This window comes from Tyto alba, unplaced genomic scaffold, assembly GCF_018691265.1.
Source record: "Tyto alba isolate M040663 unplaced genomic scaffold, T.alba_DEE_v4.0 Super-Scaffold_20000042, whole genome shotgun sequence".
Classification (NCBI taxonomy): domain Eukaryota; kingdom Metazoa; phylum Chordata; class Aves; order Strigiformes; family Tytonidae; genus Tyto; species Tyto alba.
In genome coordinates, this window is record NW_024881293.1 from 15,377,065 (window position 1) to 15,394,457 (window position 17,393).

The 17,393-nt window shown below is 65.3% G+C and overlaps 2 protein-coding genes across 3 annotated transcripts; one reads left to right on the forward strand and one right to left on the reverse strand.

The window, feature by feature from the left end:
• Positions 1–477: 477 nt before the first annotated feature.
• Positions 478–7,548, forward strand: LOC116964191 (mucosa-associated lymphoid tissue lymphoma translocation protein 1-like). The gene is given in 18 exon segments (XM_042794274.1): positions 478–583; positions 1,486–1,648; positions 1,856–2,022; positions 2,406–2,536; positions 2,640–2,793; positions 2,978–3,201; positions 3,203–3,295; positions 3,381–3,477; positions 3,651–3,698; positions 3,793–3,828; positions 4,110–4,313; positions 4,455–4,632; positions 4,928–5,002; positions 5,487–5,614; positions 5,684–5,830; positions 6,093–6,250; positions 6,350–6,484; positions 6,575–7,548. Coding segments are annotated over 17 exon segments (2,367 nt in total). The 5' UTR covers positions 478–583; positions 1,486–1,511; the 3' UTR covers positions 6,830–7,548.
• A 1,863-nt stretch (positions 7,549–9,411) lies between these two features.
• Positions 9,412–17,092, reverse strand: RAX2 (retina and anterior neural fold homeobox 2). Of its 2 annotated transcripts, XM_042794800.1 has the most exons (4): positions 16,714–17,090; positions 15,244–15,270; positions 12,314–12,564; positions 9,412–10,224 (listed from the first exon to the last, which is right to left on the reverse strand). In XM_042794800.1, the coding sequence occupies exons 3-4, from the start codon at positions 12,554–12,556 to the stop codon at positions 9,781–9,783; spliced, it is 687 nt and encodes a 228-aa protein (XP_042650734.1). In that variant the 5' UTR covers positions 12,557–12,564; positions 15,244–15,270; positions 16,714–17,090; the 3' UTR covers positions 9,412–9,780. The 2 variants fall into 2 exon arrangements, with proteins under 2 accessions (XP_042650734.1, XP_042650735.1); XM_042794801.1 differs by lacking the exon at positions 15,244–15,270 and having other exon boundaries at positions 16,714–17,092.
• Positions 17,093–17,393: the final 301 nt, after the last annotated feature.

Sequence of the window (17,393 nt, forward strand, 5' to 3'; positions counted from 1 at the left end):
TGCTTCCTCCTCTGGCAGCTGGGGAGCAGCAGCTGCTGGGACACTGGGGTCCTGGCTTGGCTGGGCTGTGCGATGAAGACCGGGTCTTGCTGCCCTGTCCGTGCGTGTCCTCGGCTGGCTCTGGCTTGGCAGAGCTCAGAAACTTGCCCTGGGTCTCAGTCCTGCCTGTGCCGGCTGAGGAGTGCCCCCGTCACCTTGGTTCATCTCCATCCTGGGCTTGCTGCCCTGCAGCTCCTGCCTGGCCTTGGGTTGGGTTATGGGGACAAAGCAGCTGCCCACAAGGTCCTCCCACAGCGAGGAAGGGGCAGTGGAGCCACGGCCCAGCCCAGCAGCATCCCCAGTGCCCCCCACACCCCGCAGCAGGGATCGGGGGTCTGTGCCCAGGGAGGGGGTGTGGCAGCCGGGTTGGCAGCTGCAGCACCTGCGCACCACGGCACAGGAAGCGGCAGAGGAAAGCAGAAGTGCCGTGCTGCGGCGCGGGGAGGGGCTGGGGGAGACTGCGGGTTGAATCCTCATTTCCTCTGCATGGGGCTCAGTGCGCGCCCTCGGAGCTGACGGGGCTCAGGCCAGGCTGTATCCAGCGGTGAGTGCCCTGTCCCTGCCGTGCCCATCCTCCAGCCTGCCCTCCCCTTGCCCACCCCACAGCGCGTTCAGCCCCCCAAGTCCAGCAGTAGGTGAGCAGAGGGGGCACCTGAGCTGCTACTCTCTTGTCTTGGAGCCCCCCTGCTCGGGCGAGTGTCACCCAGCTGCCATGGCCGGCTTGGTTCGGGGGACAAGTGCCCATCTGCGGTGGGGAGGGACCTGAGGGGACGGGGAGGGAGCCCGTCCCTGGGTGCTCTCCCAGTCCAGGGTGATTCATGCCACGCTCCCCTTGCTGCTGAAGCCTTTGCCAGGGTGAAGGGGAGCTGAGGCGGGTCCCAGCCCCAGGACCCCCATGTACCCTCCCCTAACCCCTGCTGTGGGCTCCTCATGGTGGCCTCGCAGGGCTCATGCTGGTTCCAGAGCCACCCCCAGAGTCGTGGCGAGGGGACTGCTGCTGTCCCACAGCCAGAAGGAGAGGGGTCCCTGGGCGCAGCCCTCTCTGAAGGATCCTGTTCTCTGTGTCCCCTGACGGGATGGGGAAGGTGACAGGGACATCCCTTCTCTCCAATTCCTTGGACCCTGTCCTGGGGCTGGGCTAACAGGGCCCATGCCCCTTGCCCAAGGCCAGGAAGTGAGCAGGGTCCCCAGTGCCACTGTCACGGCTCTTGTCCTCCGGGCATGGAGTGGGAACTTGTGGCATTCCTGGCTGGCTGCTGGCAGCTAGTTCCCAGTGCCAGAACTCTCCTGGGCTCCTGCGGGGAGGTGACCTGATGCTGGGGTGCTGGTGCTCTCCCTCGCCAGCCGCCCTGCACCTGGCCAGAGCAGTGCCTGATGGTGTCCGGAGGGGCACAAGTGCCTGTCACCCGCCATCCGCTGATGGCTCGTCCCCCTCCGTGTCCCCAGGCAGGTGGTGGCAGGGCTGGGACAGGATGGGGGACTGGAGCATGCCCATCGGCTCGCTGGGTGAGGAGGTGGTGGCCCGGCTCTGCGAGCTCCTGGATAACGCCAGCCGGGGCTGGCGCAAGCTGGCCGAGGTGGCTGGGGTGGAGAAACGCTTCAAGTGCAGGTAGAGGTGTGGGTTTGTCCCCAGCTGGGTGACAAAATGCATGTGGGCACGGCCCTGCTGCAGGCTGAGCTAGAGGCGTGCGGGTCCCCGGCCACCCCACTGTGGCCACAGCCTGGGCTGGGGGACCTGCCGAGTACCCTGGCAGGGGTCCCTGTCCTCCCTGGGAGGGAGGTGACTGCGGCACTGAGTGCCATGGGCACCTTGCAGCGCGGAGGAGCTGGAGACGTGCTCGCTGAAAGTGCTGGAGCCCCGCGGCAGCCCCACGCAATGCCTCCTGCAGCTCCTGGCCGAGCGTGACTGCACCCTCAAGTACCTGCTGGGCTGCCTGGAGAGGATGGGGCACACGCAGGCCTGCCAGGTCCTCAGCACCGCCGGTACGGACAGGCAGTGGGTCCCGTGGGGGCTGGAGAGGGGCACCGGGGGACAGGGGCTCAGCAGAAGGAAAGCAGGGGGAGCAGCTCTTTCTGCTGGTGGTCTTGCCCTGGGGAGTGGGGTCCTGGACGGGAGATGGGATGGGCTTGGGATGGGGTGGGGTGGAACAAAGTGGAGTGGGATAGATGGAACGGGATGAGATGGGGTGGGGTGAGTGGGATGGCACTGATTGTGACAAGGTAGGATGAAGTGGTTGGGAGAGGGCAGAGGGGTGGGACGGGATTGGAGTGGACAGGTTGTTGTGGGTGGGAGTGGGACAGGACAGGATGTGGTGGTGCGGGGTGGGGGTCTCAGCCAGCCCAAGCTGGTCTCTCCTCTCCTGCAGTCCAGGACATGATCCGCATCACGGTGCAGCCAGAGTCGCAGGTGGTGACAGAGGGGACGCGGGTGTCCCTGGCCTGCTGGGCCACCGGCCCACCCGGGCTCGCGTACCAGTGGTTCTGCGGGAAGCGGGAGGTGAGAGGCTCGTCGTGCCACGTTGAGCAGAGCCCCCGGACCCTGCCCATGGCGAGGGCACCCAGACAAGGGGGAGGAAGCCCCTGATCCCCTGGATTCATAGGTGCCCGGAGCCACAGCCCCAGAGCTGGTGATCGACACGGCCACCTCGCCGGGCCAGCCCGAGTGGTACATCTGCCGGGTGAACTGCGGGGCCACCTTCACCTTCTCCAGGTGGGCCCACGTCCAGGTGGAGAGGAGCAGCAGCCCCAGCTCAGGTGGGCCCCGAGAGCTGCGTCCCCAGGCTGGCACCCGCCGGGCACCTCTCACCCCGGGTAGCTCCCGTAGGGCATCACTCGCCCCACTGGCACTGGGGCAGCTCCTGCAGGGCATCGCTTGCCATGTTGTGCTCCGGCTCAGCCGCCAGGGTCTCTGGGCTTGCTGGGGTGACGGTGCCCACAGAGGGACCAAGTGCCCTGTGTCTTCCTCATGCCACCCGTGGGTGCCAGGGCCTGTGGGTGAGGGACCTGGGACCCAAGAGCAGCTTCACAGAGGCCTGCTGTGGCTGGGTGCTGAATTTGCTGCCCCGTCCCCTCCCCAGCCAGCGGTTACTGCCCGACCATGGCGGGCCTGCAGATCCTGCGGCAGCCACGGCCGTGCCGTCTGGCCGAGGGGGACACGCTGGAGCTGGAGTGCAGAGCCATTGGCAACCCCCCGCCCCAGTACCAGTGGTTCAGGAACCGGCGCCCCGTGGAGGGTGCGCAGGCACCCCGGCTCCAGGTATGGTGGGACCCGCGGCACGGCGCGGCACGGCGCGGCACGGCGCGGCACGGCACCCCGGCTGCCCACTCCGTCCCACTGGCAGGTAAAGCTGGTGACAACAGCCGAGCGGGGCAGCTACTCCTGCCGCGTGTTCAACCTCTTCCATGAGCTGTGGAGCCAGGAAGTGGATGTGGAGATTGGTGAGGGCCCCCGACAAACCTCTGCGGCCCCCCCACCTCTTTTGGGGTGTCGTGGCTCTGCTCTGCCCTGCCATAAAGCCCTCCCGCAGCTGTCCCATGGTTTTGGGGGGCTCCAGCCCATGGCAGGAGATGCTGCTGTGCCCGGGGCTCCCTGACACCTCCCTCTGCCACAGGCCCACGGCTCTTCACCTCTGGAGGCTCCTGGCAGGAGGGGGATGGAGGTAGGTGGGGGCCGAGCAGGCAGGTCCCTGCCGCTCCGTCTGCTGCGCTCCCCAGGCACTGTGGGGCCGTGGCACAGCGTTTCTTTCTTTCCAGGCTCCCCGGAGCAAGGCAGTCCCGGCCAGCTGTATGGTAAGAGCCTGCCCAGGAGGGGTTGGTGGCCCTGTGGGGCTGCGACTGTCCCCAGTGTCACTGCTGCCACCCAACGAGGCTCCGCTCGGCCAGAGGTGCTCTGGGTGCGGCAGGCTGGGGGGAGCAGACCAGCGAGGCAGGGATGCCACAGGGCACCCCAGTACCTGGGGACAGCGACACTGGTCACACGTGGGTGTCCCCTCTGCGGGCTGAAGGTAGCAGGGACAGCAGGAGCATCCCCACTCCAGCCCCATCATCACCTCCCTCTCCTGTCCTGGCAGCCACCGACAAAGTGGCCCTGCTGATCGGCAACATGCACTACCGGCACCACAAGCAGCTGAAGGCACCCATGGTGGATGTGCACGCCCTCAGTGCCCTCCTCTGCCAGCTCGACTTCAAGGTGGTCTCGCTGCTGGACCTGTGCAAAGCCGAGATGCAGATGGCTGTCAACGAGTTCCTCCTCCTCCTCGACAAGGGCGTCTACGGTACGGTGGCACCTGCTGGGGTGGCTCCAGCCAGGAGGGAACCGGGAGGTTTTGGGCTGGCGGGGTTTCGGGGGGCAGCCGGGCAAGAAGTGGGCACCGGCTGGCCGAGGTCTGTCACCCACTCTCTCCCCCTCCTAGCAGGTTTGCTCTACTATGCCGGGCACGGCTATGAAAATTTTGGCAACAGCTTCATGGTGCCCATCGACGCACCCAGCTCCTACACCTCGGCGCACTGCCTGTGTGTGCAGCGGGTGCTACAGAGCATGCAGCAGCGCCGCACCGGCCTCAACATCTTCCTGCTCGACATGTGCCGCAAGAGGTGACTCAGCCCTGGCCACCAGCCCGGGGACGAGCTGCCACGCTGGGAGGTCCCAGCACAGGGGGACCCGTGGGTGCTGGTTCCTGGGGCAGTGGAGCGGGGCATCCCTGGGGTCCCATCCAAACCTGTTGGATTTGTCTGGATGCCCCAAAGCGTCACTGCCCCAGCTGAGCCAGCAAACGCCACGACGGGTGGGCAGAGCGGCACGGGGCAGCTTCTAGGGTCTGGGGTGCCTCGGGGAGAGTTTGGGGGGAGTGGAACGTCCCAGCTCTGCCCAGCAACACTTCTCTTGCAGGAACCTCAACGACGACATCATCCCACAAGTCGGAGCACTGCAGGTCACGGCCAACATCGTCTTCGGCTACGCCACGTGGGTCCCCTCCCCACCACGCCCCAGCGCGGGCAGCAGGGCTGAGCCTCCATCTCTGGCTCAGAGCCGGGCTGGGGCTCAGCCCCCCACCATGGCTCAGCCCTGTTTGCACCCACGTCTTTCCCCCCTCCCTATTGGCAGTGTCACTCCGTCTGGTTGATGCTGGAGGTGGTGGGTGAGCAGCAGCCCCCAGTTCCTCACTGGGCAGGGAGGTGCCCGTGATGCTGCTGCTCGGCTTTGGGCAGCCACCCAAGGGGATTAAGCCCCAAAGCTCCTCTAGAGCGCAGGGATTTGGGCTCAAAGGCACCCAGGATCCACTGCCGCCCCCGCCTCTGCCCAGCATGGTGGTTGGATGGGTTGATGGGCGTGGGTAGAGCCGTGGGCGCCTGGATCTGGATCCCCCAGGATGTCACCCTGGTGGAGGCCGGTTCCCAGGGGAGTGGCCGAGCCCATGAGGGAGCTGGCCACTGCCCCATCCCCTCAGGTGTGCGGATGCCGAAGCCTACGAGCTGAGCCAGGGCGAGCTCTCCAACGGCATCTTCGTCACCTTCCTCAAGCGCTGGCTGCTGGAGGACGAGAAGATCACAGTGCTGCTGGACAAGGTGGCCGAGGGTGAGTGGGGAGCAGCGGGGCACAGCAACCCCCACGGCAGCCCCCGCTGACCCCGCGTGCTCCCTGCAGACATGGGCACGCTGGAGATCACGCGGGGCCGGCAGGCACTGGAGCTCCGCAGCAACCTCTCAGAGAGACGAGCTCTGACGGACCCCATCCGCCCCCCGGGCCGGGACGAGTCCTCTGCCAGGAACCTGCAGTGGGCCAAGGCTCACGGTGAGTCACGACCACCGTGTCCGGAGCTGGCACCCAGGGTGGAGACAGCACTGAGTCCCAGGGAGAGGTCTATGGCACCTGCCGGCTGTCTCCCACCCCGGGGGGAGACAAACTGCTGGCACAGAGCTGCCAGCCCGGTGGCAGGAGCATCATGTTGGTGTCCCCACTCTGGGGTGACCCCAGCAGTCACCTCACCTGTGGGTGCAGCTCCAGCCCCAAGCGCCTGCAGGTGCCAGCCCTGCACCTCCTGTGCCCTCCCCAGTCCTGCCGGAGAGCCGACACCTCCACTTCGACTGTGGCGTCACCGTCCAGCTGGGCTTTGCCGCCGAATTCTCCAACATCATGATCATCTACACGCGCGTGGTGGCCGCCCCCGAGGACATCGCCAAGTGCGAGGCCAAGCTCACCGACATACCCGAGGTGGGAGCGGGTCGCTGAAGCCTGTGCTGGGGCGATGCTGGGGAGCGGGGTGGGGGGGGACCTGTGGTGGTTTCCATGCCTGGATGTTGTCCGTGGCAGGAGCTGGATGTAGACCTCAAGTGCACCAACAAGGAGAGCCCGGAGGAGGTGGGCAGCCCTCTGGCACCCGCCTGGAGCCTCAGCTGCCCCTCCTGCTGCCTCTACAGCCGGCTCTGCGGCTTGCAGAAACTGCGGGTAAGAGCTGTACCGGGCGGGGGCTGGAGGTGCAGCGCGGCCGTGGGCGCAGCACCGGGACGGGTGCCCACGCTGCCGGTGCCCCCACAGCAGGAGCTGGTGTTCACCGTCTGCCTGCAGTACCGCTACCGCGGCATGGATGACTTCGTGGAGGAGAGGCGGACGGTGAGCGTGGGGAAGCCGCTCATCGCCAAGCTCAACCTGCGGCTGGTGGCCTCCCCCTCGCTGCCCGGCAGCCCCCTCTCTGCCTCTCCCCCCGGGAGCTGGAGGGCGGCGGGGAGCTCCTGGGTCAACACCCCCGAGGAGAACCTGAGCCCTGAGGTCCCCGGCTCCCACGCTCTGTAGAGGGGACAGCATGCCCCCCCCCTCGCCACTGCAGTTTCCTGGGGCCACGTCTGTCCCGCTGGGGGCTGGAGGGGACAGACATGACACGCGCAGGGGCCGGGGGCGGGCGGGGGGTGAGCCCGATCCTGGCCTGTGCCAGGGGGTGCGGGGCTCGCTGCATGGCCCGGCTGGGACCCCGGGGGGTACATGCGGCGGCAGCCCCCCGTCCCCTGGCATGGCAGTGCCACCCCCGCATCCCAGGCCCCCGTGCCAGGACACCCCCGGCAGCCCGGGGGGGTAGAGGGCCCAGACCCCATGGCTCAGCTGGCGCGAGGCGTCGCGCCGGGACAGGGCTGGGTTCATTCAGGCCTAGGAGAAATAGAGAGAAATAAGCAGATTAGGGGGCAAATGCCACAGGAGGGGATTAGAGGAGGTGGGAGCAGGGGAGCTCCTGCTCTGCCACAAAGGGCTGGGAGAAGACCGCAGTGTCCCCAGCACTCCCAGTAGCACCCAATCCTCCCAGCACAGCCCCAGATGCAGGACAGTGCTGGGCCCATCCGGGCAGCGAGCAGGACAGGATTGGGATCTAGGGGGGAAAAAATGCTTTTTTGCTTGGATTTTTCCCCCGACGTGGCTCCACGTGCCGCTGTCCACAAACGACGCAGGGTGTGCTCCGCTGCACCTCAACAGGGGGAAAGGACCAATAAAGAGGGAAGGGCATGAAGCTCGGTTCTCCTACAGCTTTTCTGCATTTAAATGGCGCTTTTTTTTTCCGGCCAGAAGCATCGGCTGTTTCTGCATGAAGTGCAGCACAGCACCGGGGTGCTCACGGGGGGGGGGGGGAAGGTGCCCCGACAGACATTCCCCACCACGCTGCCTCGGGGCGCACCGGTGCCACCCCATGCAAATTAGCTAATTCCAATAATTTGCATAACCCCCCCCCAAACCCCAGGCACCCGGGGAGCTGCCTCCTCATCCCGGGGGCTCTCCACACCCCCGCTTTGGGGTGGTGGGTGCATGATGCGAGGCGGGTGGGGAGCACCCTCGCCCCAATTAGGCTCCGATCAGACCGGCTGGAGGGTGCCGAGCCCCCCGCGCTCTGCGCCCGCCGGCTTCTGTTGGCGCTGGGGGGGCTGGGGGGTGCCCCCGGCTGGCGCCAGCCTCGGCAATTATGTCGTGTGAAAAGCGCAGCCCCCACTGAGCGCGTCCCTTCCCCCGGAGCAAACCCCATTACTTCCGCGGCCGTTGCTTCATTATATCCCTGCCGGAGCCCGGCTCTGCCGGACCGCTTCACCTCGGGCCCCGGCCCCATTAGTCGGGCGGGGGGAGCCAGGGGAGCATCGATTATGCGTTTAATGGCTTGTTAGAGGTTTAATTGTCACTAACGAAGCAGATGAGCAGCAGCAGCCGGGGGATGGGGGCCAAGGAGAAGGGTCTCGCTGGGGTCAGTGCCTCGCCGGCCCGGTGGCATTCCGGCCGGTCCCGCCTGCCCCCGGGGGTGTGGGGACATCAGAGCCCGGCCCCAGGCCAGCTGGGTTGGGGTGAGACCCCCCGGGTTGGGGGAGCTGCGGCCAGCGGTGCTGACACTGGGCAGGGATGGGGCTGCCCCAGCAAAGCCCTGTTTGCGGCCGTCGTCAGGTCCAAAAGCGGGAAGGTTTTCTGGGGGAACACCTCATTTTTGCGGGGGGAGGATCAGCTCTCACCTTGCTTCCTCAGAGACCTCAGGACGCCCCAGGGACCGGGGTCACCCACTCGCCCAGGGCTGAGCCCCCGTCCCTTTGTCCCAGAGGTGCTTCGGCCCCTCGAAGCCGCTGCGGGCTCAGCCGTCCCTGCCCGGGCCGTGCTGGCTCTCGCTGCCACAGCCAGGGTGCCGGTGCCGCTGGCGGGACCCCGAGCCCGGGCAGGCTGGGGACCCCCGAGGACGTGGTGCCTCGCCACCACCACCCGGCAGGAACCTCTGGCAAGGTGTAAACCAGGCTTTGGCACACCCTGCTGTGCCCCGCCGCAGGGACCCCAGCTCCCTCAGCCAGCCCCCTCCTCTTACTAGCCCAGGCTGAGGGCTGCGAGGGTCCCACTGCTGACCCCCCTTCCCCTCAGCGCAGTCACGGCAGCTTTGCGCAGTCAGCGTGGGGCCGGGCAGACCCCCATTAGGGCAGATGCCCCTCGAGGAGCTGCTGAGGACGCAGTGCGGCACCGAGCTGGTCCCAGTCCGCGGCCAGGGCTGGATCAGGTCGCCTGTGCCCAGATCTGGCCCCAGCCCCACGCCAGACAGCCCTGGGGAGCGAGGCAGGACGGTGCGCGGGGATGATGCTCCCCCATCTCCCCACAAAGCTCCTTCCCAGCAGAGGCTCTGCAGCCCCAGCCTGTTAACAAGCAACGCTACTAATGAGCGGCACGGCGGGCAGGGCCCCGGCAGCGCCCGACTCCAGCATGCGGCAGCCGTTCAGCTTATCTCTTTACTCACAATACAATCACCTTCTTGGTGACGGCGCATCTACTGGCACAACCAGTGTTGTGCCTCAATGTGGCTAAAAAAAATCCCCCCAAGTACTCCCTACAAAACTAGAGCTTTTCTGTTCGGTTTTGTTTAAATCTGCAGCATTAAAAAAAAAAAAAAAAAAAGGGGGAGGGGGTGTGGGGAAAGGAGGTGTCCAGCCAGGGTGGTGGGTGGCCTGGTGGCACGGTGGGACGCCCCCAGGCCTCGGCCAGATCCACAGCTCGGGCCGGTGCCTCAGCAAGGCAGAGGGGCTGTGGGTGGCTGCTGGGGTGCTCTGCTGTGGCGGGGTCCCGCCAGCACCCCGGCTTGCTCCCCTGCCACTGACGGTGCTGGCCCATCGCGGGGAAGATGCAGCCCGGCATCCCTGCCCAGGGCCAGCTGAGCATCCCACCGTCACCCCCCTCGCCTGCCCCAGGGCCGAGCCAACGCCGGGGGGCAGGAGCTGGGGGGCGGCGCGGCCGGAGGGGAGCATTCATCAAATGGGCTGCCAGGTCTTGTCAATGGTCTGAATGTGCTCCTTGGCTTTCATGCGGAGCGAGGCGATGCTGGAGCTCCTCTGGTCCACCTCCTCCAGCGGATACTTGTCCACAAAGGTGGTGCCGCACTGGTAGGGCGCGGGCGCCATGGGCTGCACGCCCTGCGCCATCGGCGGGGGACTGTTGAGGAAGGAGTGCCCGCCGTAGGGGGGCTGCAAGGCCTGGGGGGGTCCCATGAAGCCGGGGATGCTGTGGACCGTAGTGGCGCTGGAGATGGGGGACGTCAGCCATGGGTCGAGCGGGAGGGAGTTGCTCATGGGCCCCACGTTGGGGGCCATGGGGGGCCGGTTGAAGGAAAGCACGGGGGTGTCATGGAGTTTCATGGAGCTGGCCTCCATCTTCTCCTGTCGCCTCCACTTGGCTCGTCGGTTCTGGAACCAGACCTGTGGGGAGAGAGCCAGGCTGAGCCCCACCACGCCCAGCTGGTCCCTCGCGGCCTGTCCCATGTGCCGTGCCCCATGCGGGGTGCCCCACTGTGCCGTGCCCCATGCGGGGTGCTGCGTTGTGCCGTGGCCCATGCAGGGTGCCCCACTGTGCCGTGCCCCATGCGGGGTGCTGCGTTGTGCCATGCCCCATGCGGGGTGCCCCACTGTGCCATGCCCCATGCGGGGTGCCCCGCTGTGCCGTGCCCTATGCGGGGTGCTGCGTTGTGCTGTGGCCCATGCAGGGTGCCCCACACCGAGCGTTCCAGGTGGGGTGTCCTGTATGGGGTGTTCTACCCTGCGGGGGGTGCCCCTGTGCGTTGGGTCCCATGGGGGGTGCCCCGCAGGGCTCCAGCAATCCCCAGCACACTGCGCGCCTCTGTCAAACCTCTTTCACAAACCTCAGAGACTGAGGGCCTCTCCGAGGCGTGCAAAGAGAGAGGCGACCCCGCACAGCCCCTCTCCTCACTGCTCCACAGGACTGTGCACCCTGGCCCTGCAAACATCCACACAGTCCTCAGCATAAAGTTATCTGGCCTTCAAAAGCCCCTCGGTAGAAGATTTTAGAAACCAAACTGCCATGGTTGCGCCAAAGCCCAGGCGAAGGACCGGCGAGCCAAGGCTGGCAGTGACATCTTGGCCCGTGGGAGCTGCTCATTAGGGCGCTGGCCCCCGTGGCCCCAGAGCCCCCAGCAGCACTGGGCACCGCCCGTCTGCTGTGAGGTGCAAAAGGGGTGTAAAGATGAACATCCAGGCTGCAAAGGAGACGTCTCCCATGGACTGGTCACAGTTGGTGGTGGATACTGGGCTACACCGTTCCAAACTTTGTGCCCAAAGAGCAACGAAGCTGCTGAGGGGTCTGGAGCACAAGTCTCCTGAGGAGCAGCTGGGTGAACGGGAGCTGCTTAGTCTGGAGAAAAGGAGGCTCAGGGGAGGCCTTATTGCTCTCTGCAACTACCTGAAAGGAGGTTGTAGGGAGGTGGGTGTTGGTCTCTTTTCTCAAGCAATGGGACGAGAGGAAATGGCCTCAAGTTGCGCCAGGGGAGGTTTAGGTTGGAGATTAGGGAAAATTTCTTCACAGAAAGGGCTGTCAAAGCATTGGAACAGGCTGCCCAGGGAACTGGAGTCACCCTCCCCGGAGGTATTTAAAAGACGTGTAGATGCAGCACTTAAGGACGTGGGTTAGTGGGGGACTTGGCAGTGTTGGGTTAATGGTTGGACCTGATGATCTTAAAGGTCTTCCTCAACCTAAATGATTCTATGATTCTGTGAAACTGGTTGCTGCTCGGAGAGCTTGGCAGAGGTGTCCCTATGGTCTGGACCCCCCCTGAAAAAGGCTGCGTTGTCTTGGACTGGGGCTGAGGCCTGGGAAACTCAGTTCATTTGTAAGGGGATTACTGCTTTGCTTTGCAGTGGGTTTGTCACTTCTTCAGCTCCCTGACTGTTTCCCTCTCCCCACTCTTGCCCCACCGATCCCAGGGGTGGTGAGGAGCAGACCAGTGGGACCCCAGGCTCTTCCCCGGGCTGTACCTTCCCCCTGCAGAGCCCTTTCCTGCAGCCCCTGGAGTGAAACCTCCCCAGCCCTGCCACCCCCCTGCAGCTGCCTCGCTCCAGCAAGCCTAAAACCCCCAAATCTGTGAGGATCTTGTGCTTTCCCAGCCCTGAAGTCCTGGAAGTGGTCGCAAGCTGCTCAGGTTTGGCTGCTTTCCCATGGGATCAGCTGGAGGGCTGGGAGCAGCCACCACCAGCGGGAAAAAAGTCTCTAAAAACCGTCTTCCTGCCCAAACAGTGACCCTGGGGCATGGACTGAGCTGGGACGTTGTGCAGGGAACAAGGCTCAGCCATTAAATCCCTCCTCTGGTTTTGGCAGGAGCAGCCAGCTCTGCGGAAATGCCCCTTCTGCCTCGGGCAATGGGGAAACTGAGGCACGGAGCGAGGCGGCAGCGGAGGAGCTGGGAGCAGAGCAAAGGTCTCCAGCGCTGGGATGGCCCCTCTGCCACTCTCCAGGGGACGGGTTTGGGGTGCTGGGGCCACCAGCAGTCCTCCCTACCTGCACGCGGACCTCTGGCAGGTTCACCTTCACGGCCAGCTCCTCGCGGCTGTACACGTCCGGGTAGTGGGACTTCTCGAAGGCGCGCTCCAGCTCGTGCAGCTGGTACGTGGTGAAGGTGGTGCGGTTCCTCCGGTGCTTCTTCTTGGGCTGCTCCTCCTCAGCGGCCGCCGGTGAGGCGCCCTCGCCGTCCCCCGGCTTCCGCAGCTCACCCAGGTCCCCCTCACTCTTGTTCAGGAACATGGTGGCACCTGCGAGGGGACCACGGGGGTGAGCTGAGGCACGGGGAGATCTGCCCCCCCCCCGCCACCCCAGCCTGGGGACGGACGGACAAATGGACCAACGGATGGGGGGCTGGGGCGGCCCCAGGAACAGGCCATGCGAAGGCGTTACCCCGGGGCCGAGGTGTGCCAGGGGTCCTGGGGACGGGCACCCCGGCCACCCTGCGCAGCACCTGCCGGGCTCCACTGCCAGCTGCAGTCAGGCCAGCGCACCCACCCAAAGCCAAAATTAACCTTCACCTAAAGTGGAGGATTTTAGGGAAGTGCCACCGCTGAGGGCCGACCTGTCCCCTCCTTTGCCCTGGCATGGAGGGGACCAAGCCCGGGCTGGCGCCCTCCCTCCTGCCCAGCTCCTCCTCGCCTCCAGCCCCTCTCCCCACGGGCTTCGAGCCGTGTGGAGGACCCGGTGTCGGTCCCCAAGAACCGCCAGAGCCACCCGGCACTGTCCCCTGGCTAATAGCCCTTTTTCTGCACGCCTATAAGCGTTTTCAACTCTTGCAATGTTTCATCTTTAAGCTTTTTATCCAGGGCCTGAAATCTTCCTGCAGTATTTGCTGGGGATTAAGGGTCCCTTTCTACCGTGAGGATGTCGGCAAACACAGAAATGGGGCAGAAAGCTGTAATCCTGGGGCACTTCCACCAAGGGCAAGGAACTGCGTGGCCCAGACCCACGCGCCCGCATTCTGCTGATGCCCAAATGGGTGTGGGGAGGGAAAGGGACCTGCAATTAATGCTGGGAGGGAATAAATGGCTTGCAGGGGGTGGGTGTCGGGTGCTGCTCCGGCTGTGCACGTGTGTGGGGGGGGTGTGCACAGTGTGCACCGTGAGTGCCTGTGTGTGCAGCGGGTAGCGTGGGTGCAAGCAGCGTGTCTGCAGCCGGTGCGTGCCTGAGCTAGCGCGGGGATGTGCACGGGGTGCAGCCCGCCCGCGTGGGCAGGCATGGGGTGCTCAGGTGTGGGGCGCTCAGGAGCGCGCAGGGGTACCCACATCAGGGTGGGCGTGCAGGGTGTGGGATGGAACGTGTGAAGGGAGGTGTGTGTGTGTGTGTGTGTGTGTGCAGGGCGGTTTGTGCTGCATGCCCACCACGTGCACTGCGTGCAGTGCGCAGTGCCCAGGGTGCAGTGTCCACAGGCTGCAAGCAGCGCCTGCCCCTGCAGCGTGCAGGGCACCGCGTACGTGCGCAGCGCGTGCTGTGCGTGTGCAAGGAGGGCAGGGCGTGCAACGCGTGCGGGGCGTGCGCAGCCTGCGACCACGCGCTGTAGCTGTGGGCATGCAGTGCGAGCAGTGTGGGCACGCAGGGTCGGCGCGGTGCACGTGGCACCTGTGTGTGTGTGTGTGTGTGCACATGGCACCTGTGTGTGTGTGCACATGGGACCTCTGCGTGTGTGTGTGTGTGCACATGGTACCTGTGTGTGTGTGTGTGTGTGCACATGGCACCTGTGTGTGTGTGTGCACATGGCACCTGTGTGTGTGTGTGTGCGTGTGTGTGCATGTGTGTGTGTGTGCACATGGCACCTGTGTGTGTGTGTGCGTGTGTGCACATGGCACCTGTGTGTGTAAGTGTGCATGTGTGCATGTGTGTGTGTGCACATGGCACCTGTGTGTGTGCATGTGTGTGTGTGTGCATGTGCATGTGTGTGCGCGTGTGTGCGTGTGCATGTGTGTGTGTGCACATGGCACCTCTGTGTGTGTGTGTGCACATGGCACCTGTGCGTGTGTGCGTGTGCACATGGCACCTGTGTGTGTGCATGTGTGTGTGTGTGCATGTGCACGTGTGTGCGTGTGTGTGTGTGCATGTGTGTGTGTGCGTGTGTGCACATGGCACCTCCGTGTGTGTGTGTGTGCACATGGCACCTGTGTGTGTGTGTGCACATGGCACCTGTGTGTGTGCGTGTGTGCGTGTGCACATGGCACCTGTGTGTGTGCATGTGTGTGCGTGTGTGCGCGTGTGTGCATGTGCATGTGTGTGTGTGTGTGTGCGTGCAGCGGGGGCACATGCGCAGTGTGCAGCACGCTCCGGGCCGTGCAGCGCACCCTGTGCCTGCAGGCGTGCAGCATATGCAGTGTCGAGGCGTACAGCATGTGCAGCTCCCCCCCCCCCCCGTGTGTGTCCCCTGTGTGTCAGTGCTGTGCCCGGCGCCTCTGCAGCGTGCTCGGAGCACACACTGGGTGTGCACAGCGTGTGCAGGGCTGCGGGCGCAGCACAGCGTGTGCAGAGCAGGCAGTGCCCGCCCGGGCTGTGCGTGCAGTCTGTGCAGCGCGCGGCGCTCGCAGCGTGGCATGCACATGCAGTGCTGGGCATGCAGTGTGCGCCCCGTGTCCGTGTGCGTGGTTCGGGGGGACGCCGGCGCCCCAAGACACCCTGTGGCCCCTCGCAGGCTGTGCTATAGCTGGGGGGGGTCTGGCCGGCTCCGGGTCTGGCCCTGCTGCTGCAGGGGGGCTGCAGTCTTTAGGGTGCCCCGGGGGGGGAACGCACAAGTCGGGGCAGGGGTGCTGGGTGCTGCGCCCCAGGGTGCCCCAAGGCAGTGGTGAGTGGGTGCTGGGGGGAGCAGGGGCCCCGGTGTCACCGCGGTGTCACTGCGGCATGTCCTGGGGTGGGGGACCCGGGGAGGGGACGGGGTCCCCCTCTGCCGTCCCGCTCTCACTCACCCACTTCTCATTTGCGCGGCTCCGCACCTGCAAGGAGAGGGGAGAGGGGGTGAGCACCCAGAGCCCCCAGAGCCCCCGCCTGGGGCACGGACCCCCCCAGGGGACTCAACACCCCATCAGGGCCCCGTGGCTGCGCTGCCCAGTCACATCTGCGGCCCCACGGGGCAACGGGAGGGAGGTGGGGTGGGGGGGTGGGGGGGGTCTGGGGGAAGCTGGGACAATGGGAATGGGCGAGATGGGCCGGGGGGGGGTACAGGTGAGACAGGCCACAGGGTGGGGCTGGGGACCAGGTGGGGTAAATGGGAGGAGAGGAGGGTTGGGACAATGAGGGGGGGACAGGGACGAGGGGCAGTGACGGAGGTCAAAGCCGGGGCTGGGGGCAGCCCCCACGATCCCCCCACCCTGACCCATCCGAAAGCAAAGGAAGCTAAAATCCCTCGGGAAGCAGAGCAAAAAACCCTGGCGTGGGAGCAGAGCAAACCCTGGCGTGGGAGCAGAAATGAAGCAAAGCAAAATAACCCAGCAGGACCCGCCCAGCGGCAGGGCGGCAGCGCTGGGCGCTGCGGGACGGGCCCCGGGGTGGGGGGCCAGGGCCTCCCGCACCCCCTCACCCCACTCTGCTTTGGCCTGGCTGGGCTCGTGGATGTCACTGGGTGTAGAAGAGGGGCCCCCAGCGGGACCGGCCCCGGGAGCCCTGAGCCTTCATGCCAGTGTTTCAGGAATCCTGCCTAGGAACGGGCAGCGCTGAGAGGGTGCGGTGGGGAGAGCCACCCCCCCCCGGTCCTGTCGGACATTCTCCTGTGGCCGCCGTCATCCCGGAGGGAATTTTGGGGTATAAGTCCATAAGCTTTAAAGCTGTGCTGGGAACCGCAAGGACCCAAAGCCTCAGGAGGGTTTTTCCCCCCACCCCCAGCCTACTCAACACCCTGACCCGTGGTTTTGCTGAAGGGGCTGCCAGCCTGGGGGAGGGGGTCCCTATTGTTAAAGACACCCAAAAAGGCAACAGCAACAGCACTGAACCCTGGTTGAAGTGGGTTAAAAAAAAAAAAAAAAAAAGAAGGATCGCCTCCCTGGTGCCAGAAAGCAGCAGAGCATCAGTGAGGACAAGCGGCCTCCCCAGCAGTCGGGGACGCGACCGCTGGGGACAGCCCCAGCTTTCACTGGGTCCCATTTTTTTGCCTTTGGGAGCCTGTGGGGTGCCAGGATGTGGCCCCCCAGGCTCAGGCCCCCCGGGACGGGCTGTCTGCAGCGGCCGGCACAGGCAGTGGGGAGCGTGGGTGGCTCCTGCCCTCCGGCCCCAGGTGTGAATCGGTGCGAGTGGTGCTGACAGGCCCCCAGCACCCTCTCCCGCGGCCCCAGGGAAGGGTGCCAGCCCCAGCCCTGGTCCCCTGCACGTGCTGGGGACACCCGCTCCCTTTTTCAGCACCTTCCCCCGGCGCTTCCACCCGAATCGGAATAAAACGGTGTTACCTGCTGGGCCCAACTTGGCTTTTCCAGGAGTATTTAACTTTGCTGGTCCCTCCTGGGAACCAAACAAGCGGCTCAACCTCACCAATCTCGCAGCTTTGGCAGCCAAAGTTGCCTCTAGTCTTCTTATTTGTCACAGAACCGCCGCGCTAAGGCTCAGGAGAATCTTTATTTAGTGTTGCAGATGTCACCAAGGCACCGCAGATTGGAAATGAGTCCAAAGGATTAGGACGAGGTTATTAATTGGAGGCCTTCCCCTTTAAGAATGATTGACAGTTACTTTCTGGACAAGTAATTGCTCTAAATGTCCCCCCCAGCACGGGTCCGGGGGGGCGGCACCGGACAAAGCCCCGAACTGCCTTCCCCACTCAGATTGTCTCCCCACAAAGGCGTCCTGCTGGAGTTTGCCTTGTAATCCCCTCATTACGGGCGAGGAAAAAGAATTAGAAACAGGGGGAGCGGAGAAGAAAGGCCGGGGCGGTGGGGGGGAAGGGGGGAGGATTTCCTTCGGCTGCAGAGGCTCTGCCGCAGGGATGGGGTCCGGGGCAGGCACCCCGAGCCGCGGTGGGACGGGGGTGCCGCGGTGGTGGGTGTCGTCCCCCCCCGGATGGGGATGGCGAGCCGGGGGGGCGGCCCTGGTGACAGCGTGGGTGGCTGCTTGCAGTGCCCGGGGGGTGTGAGAG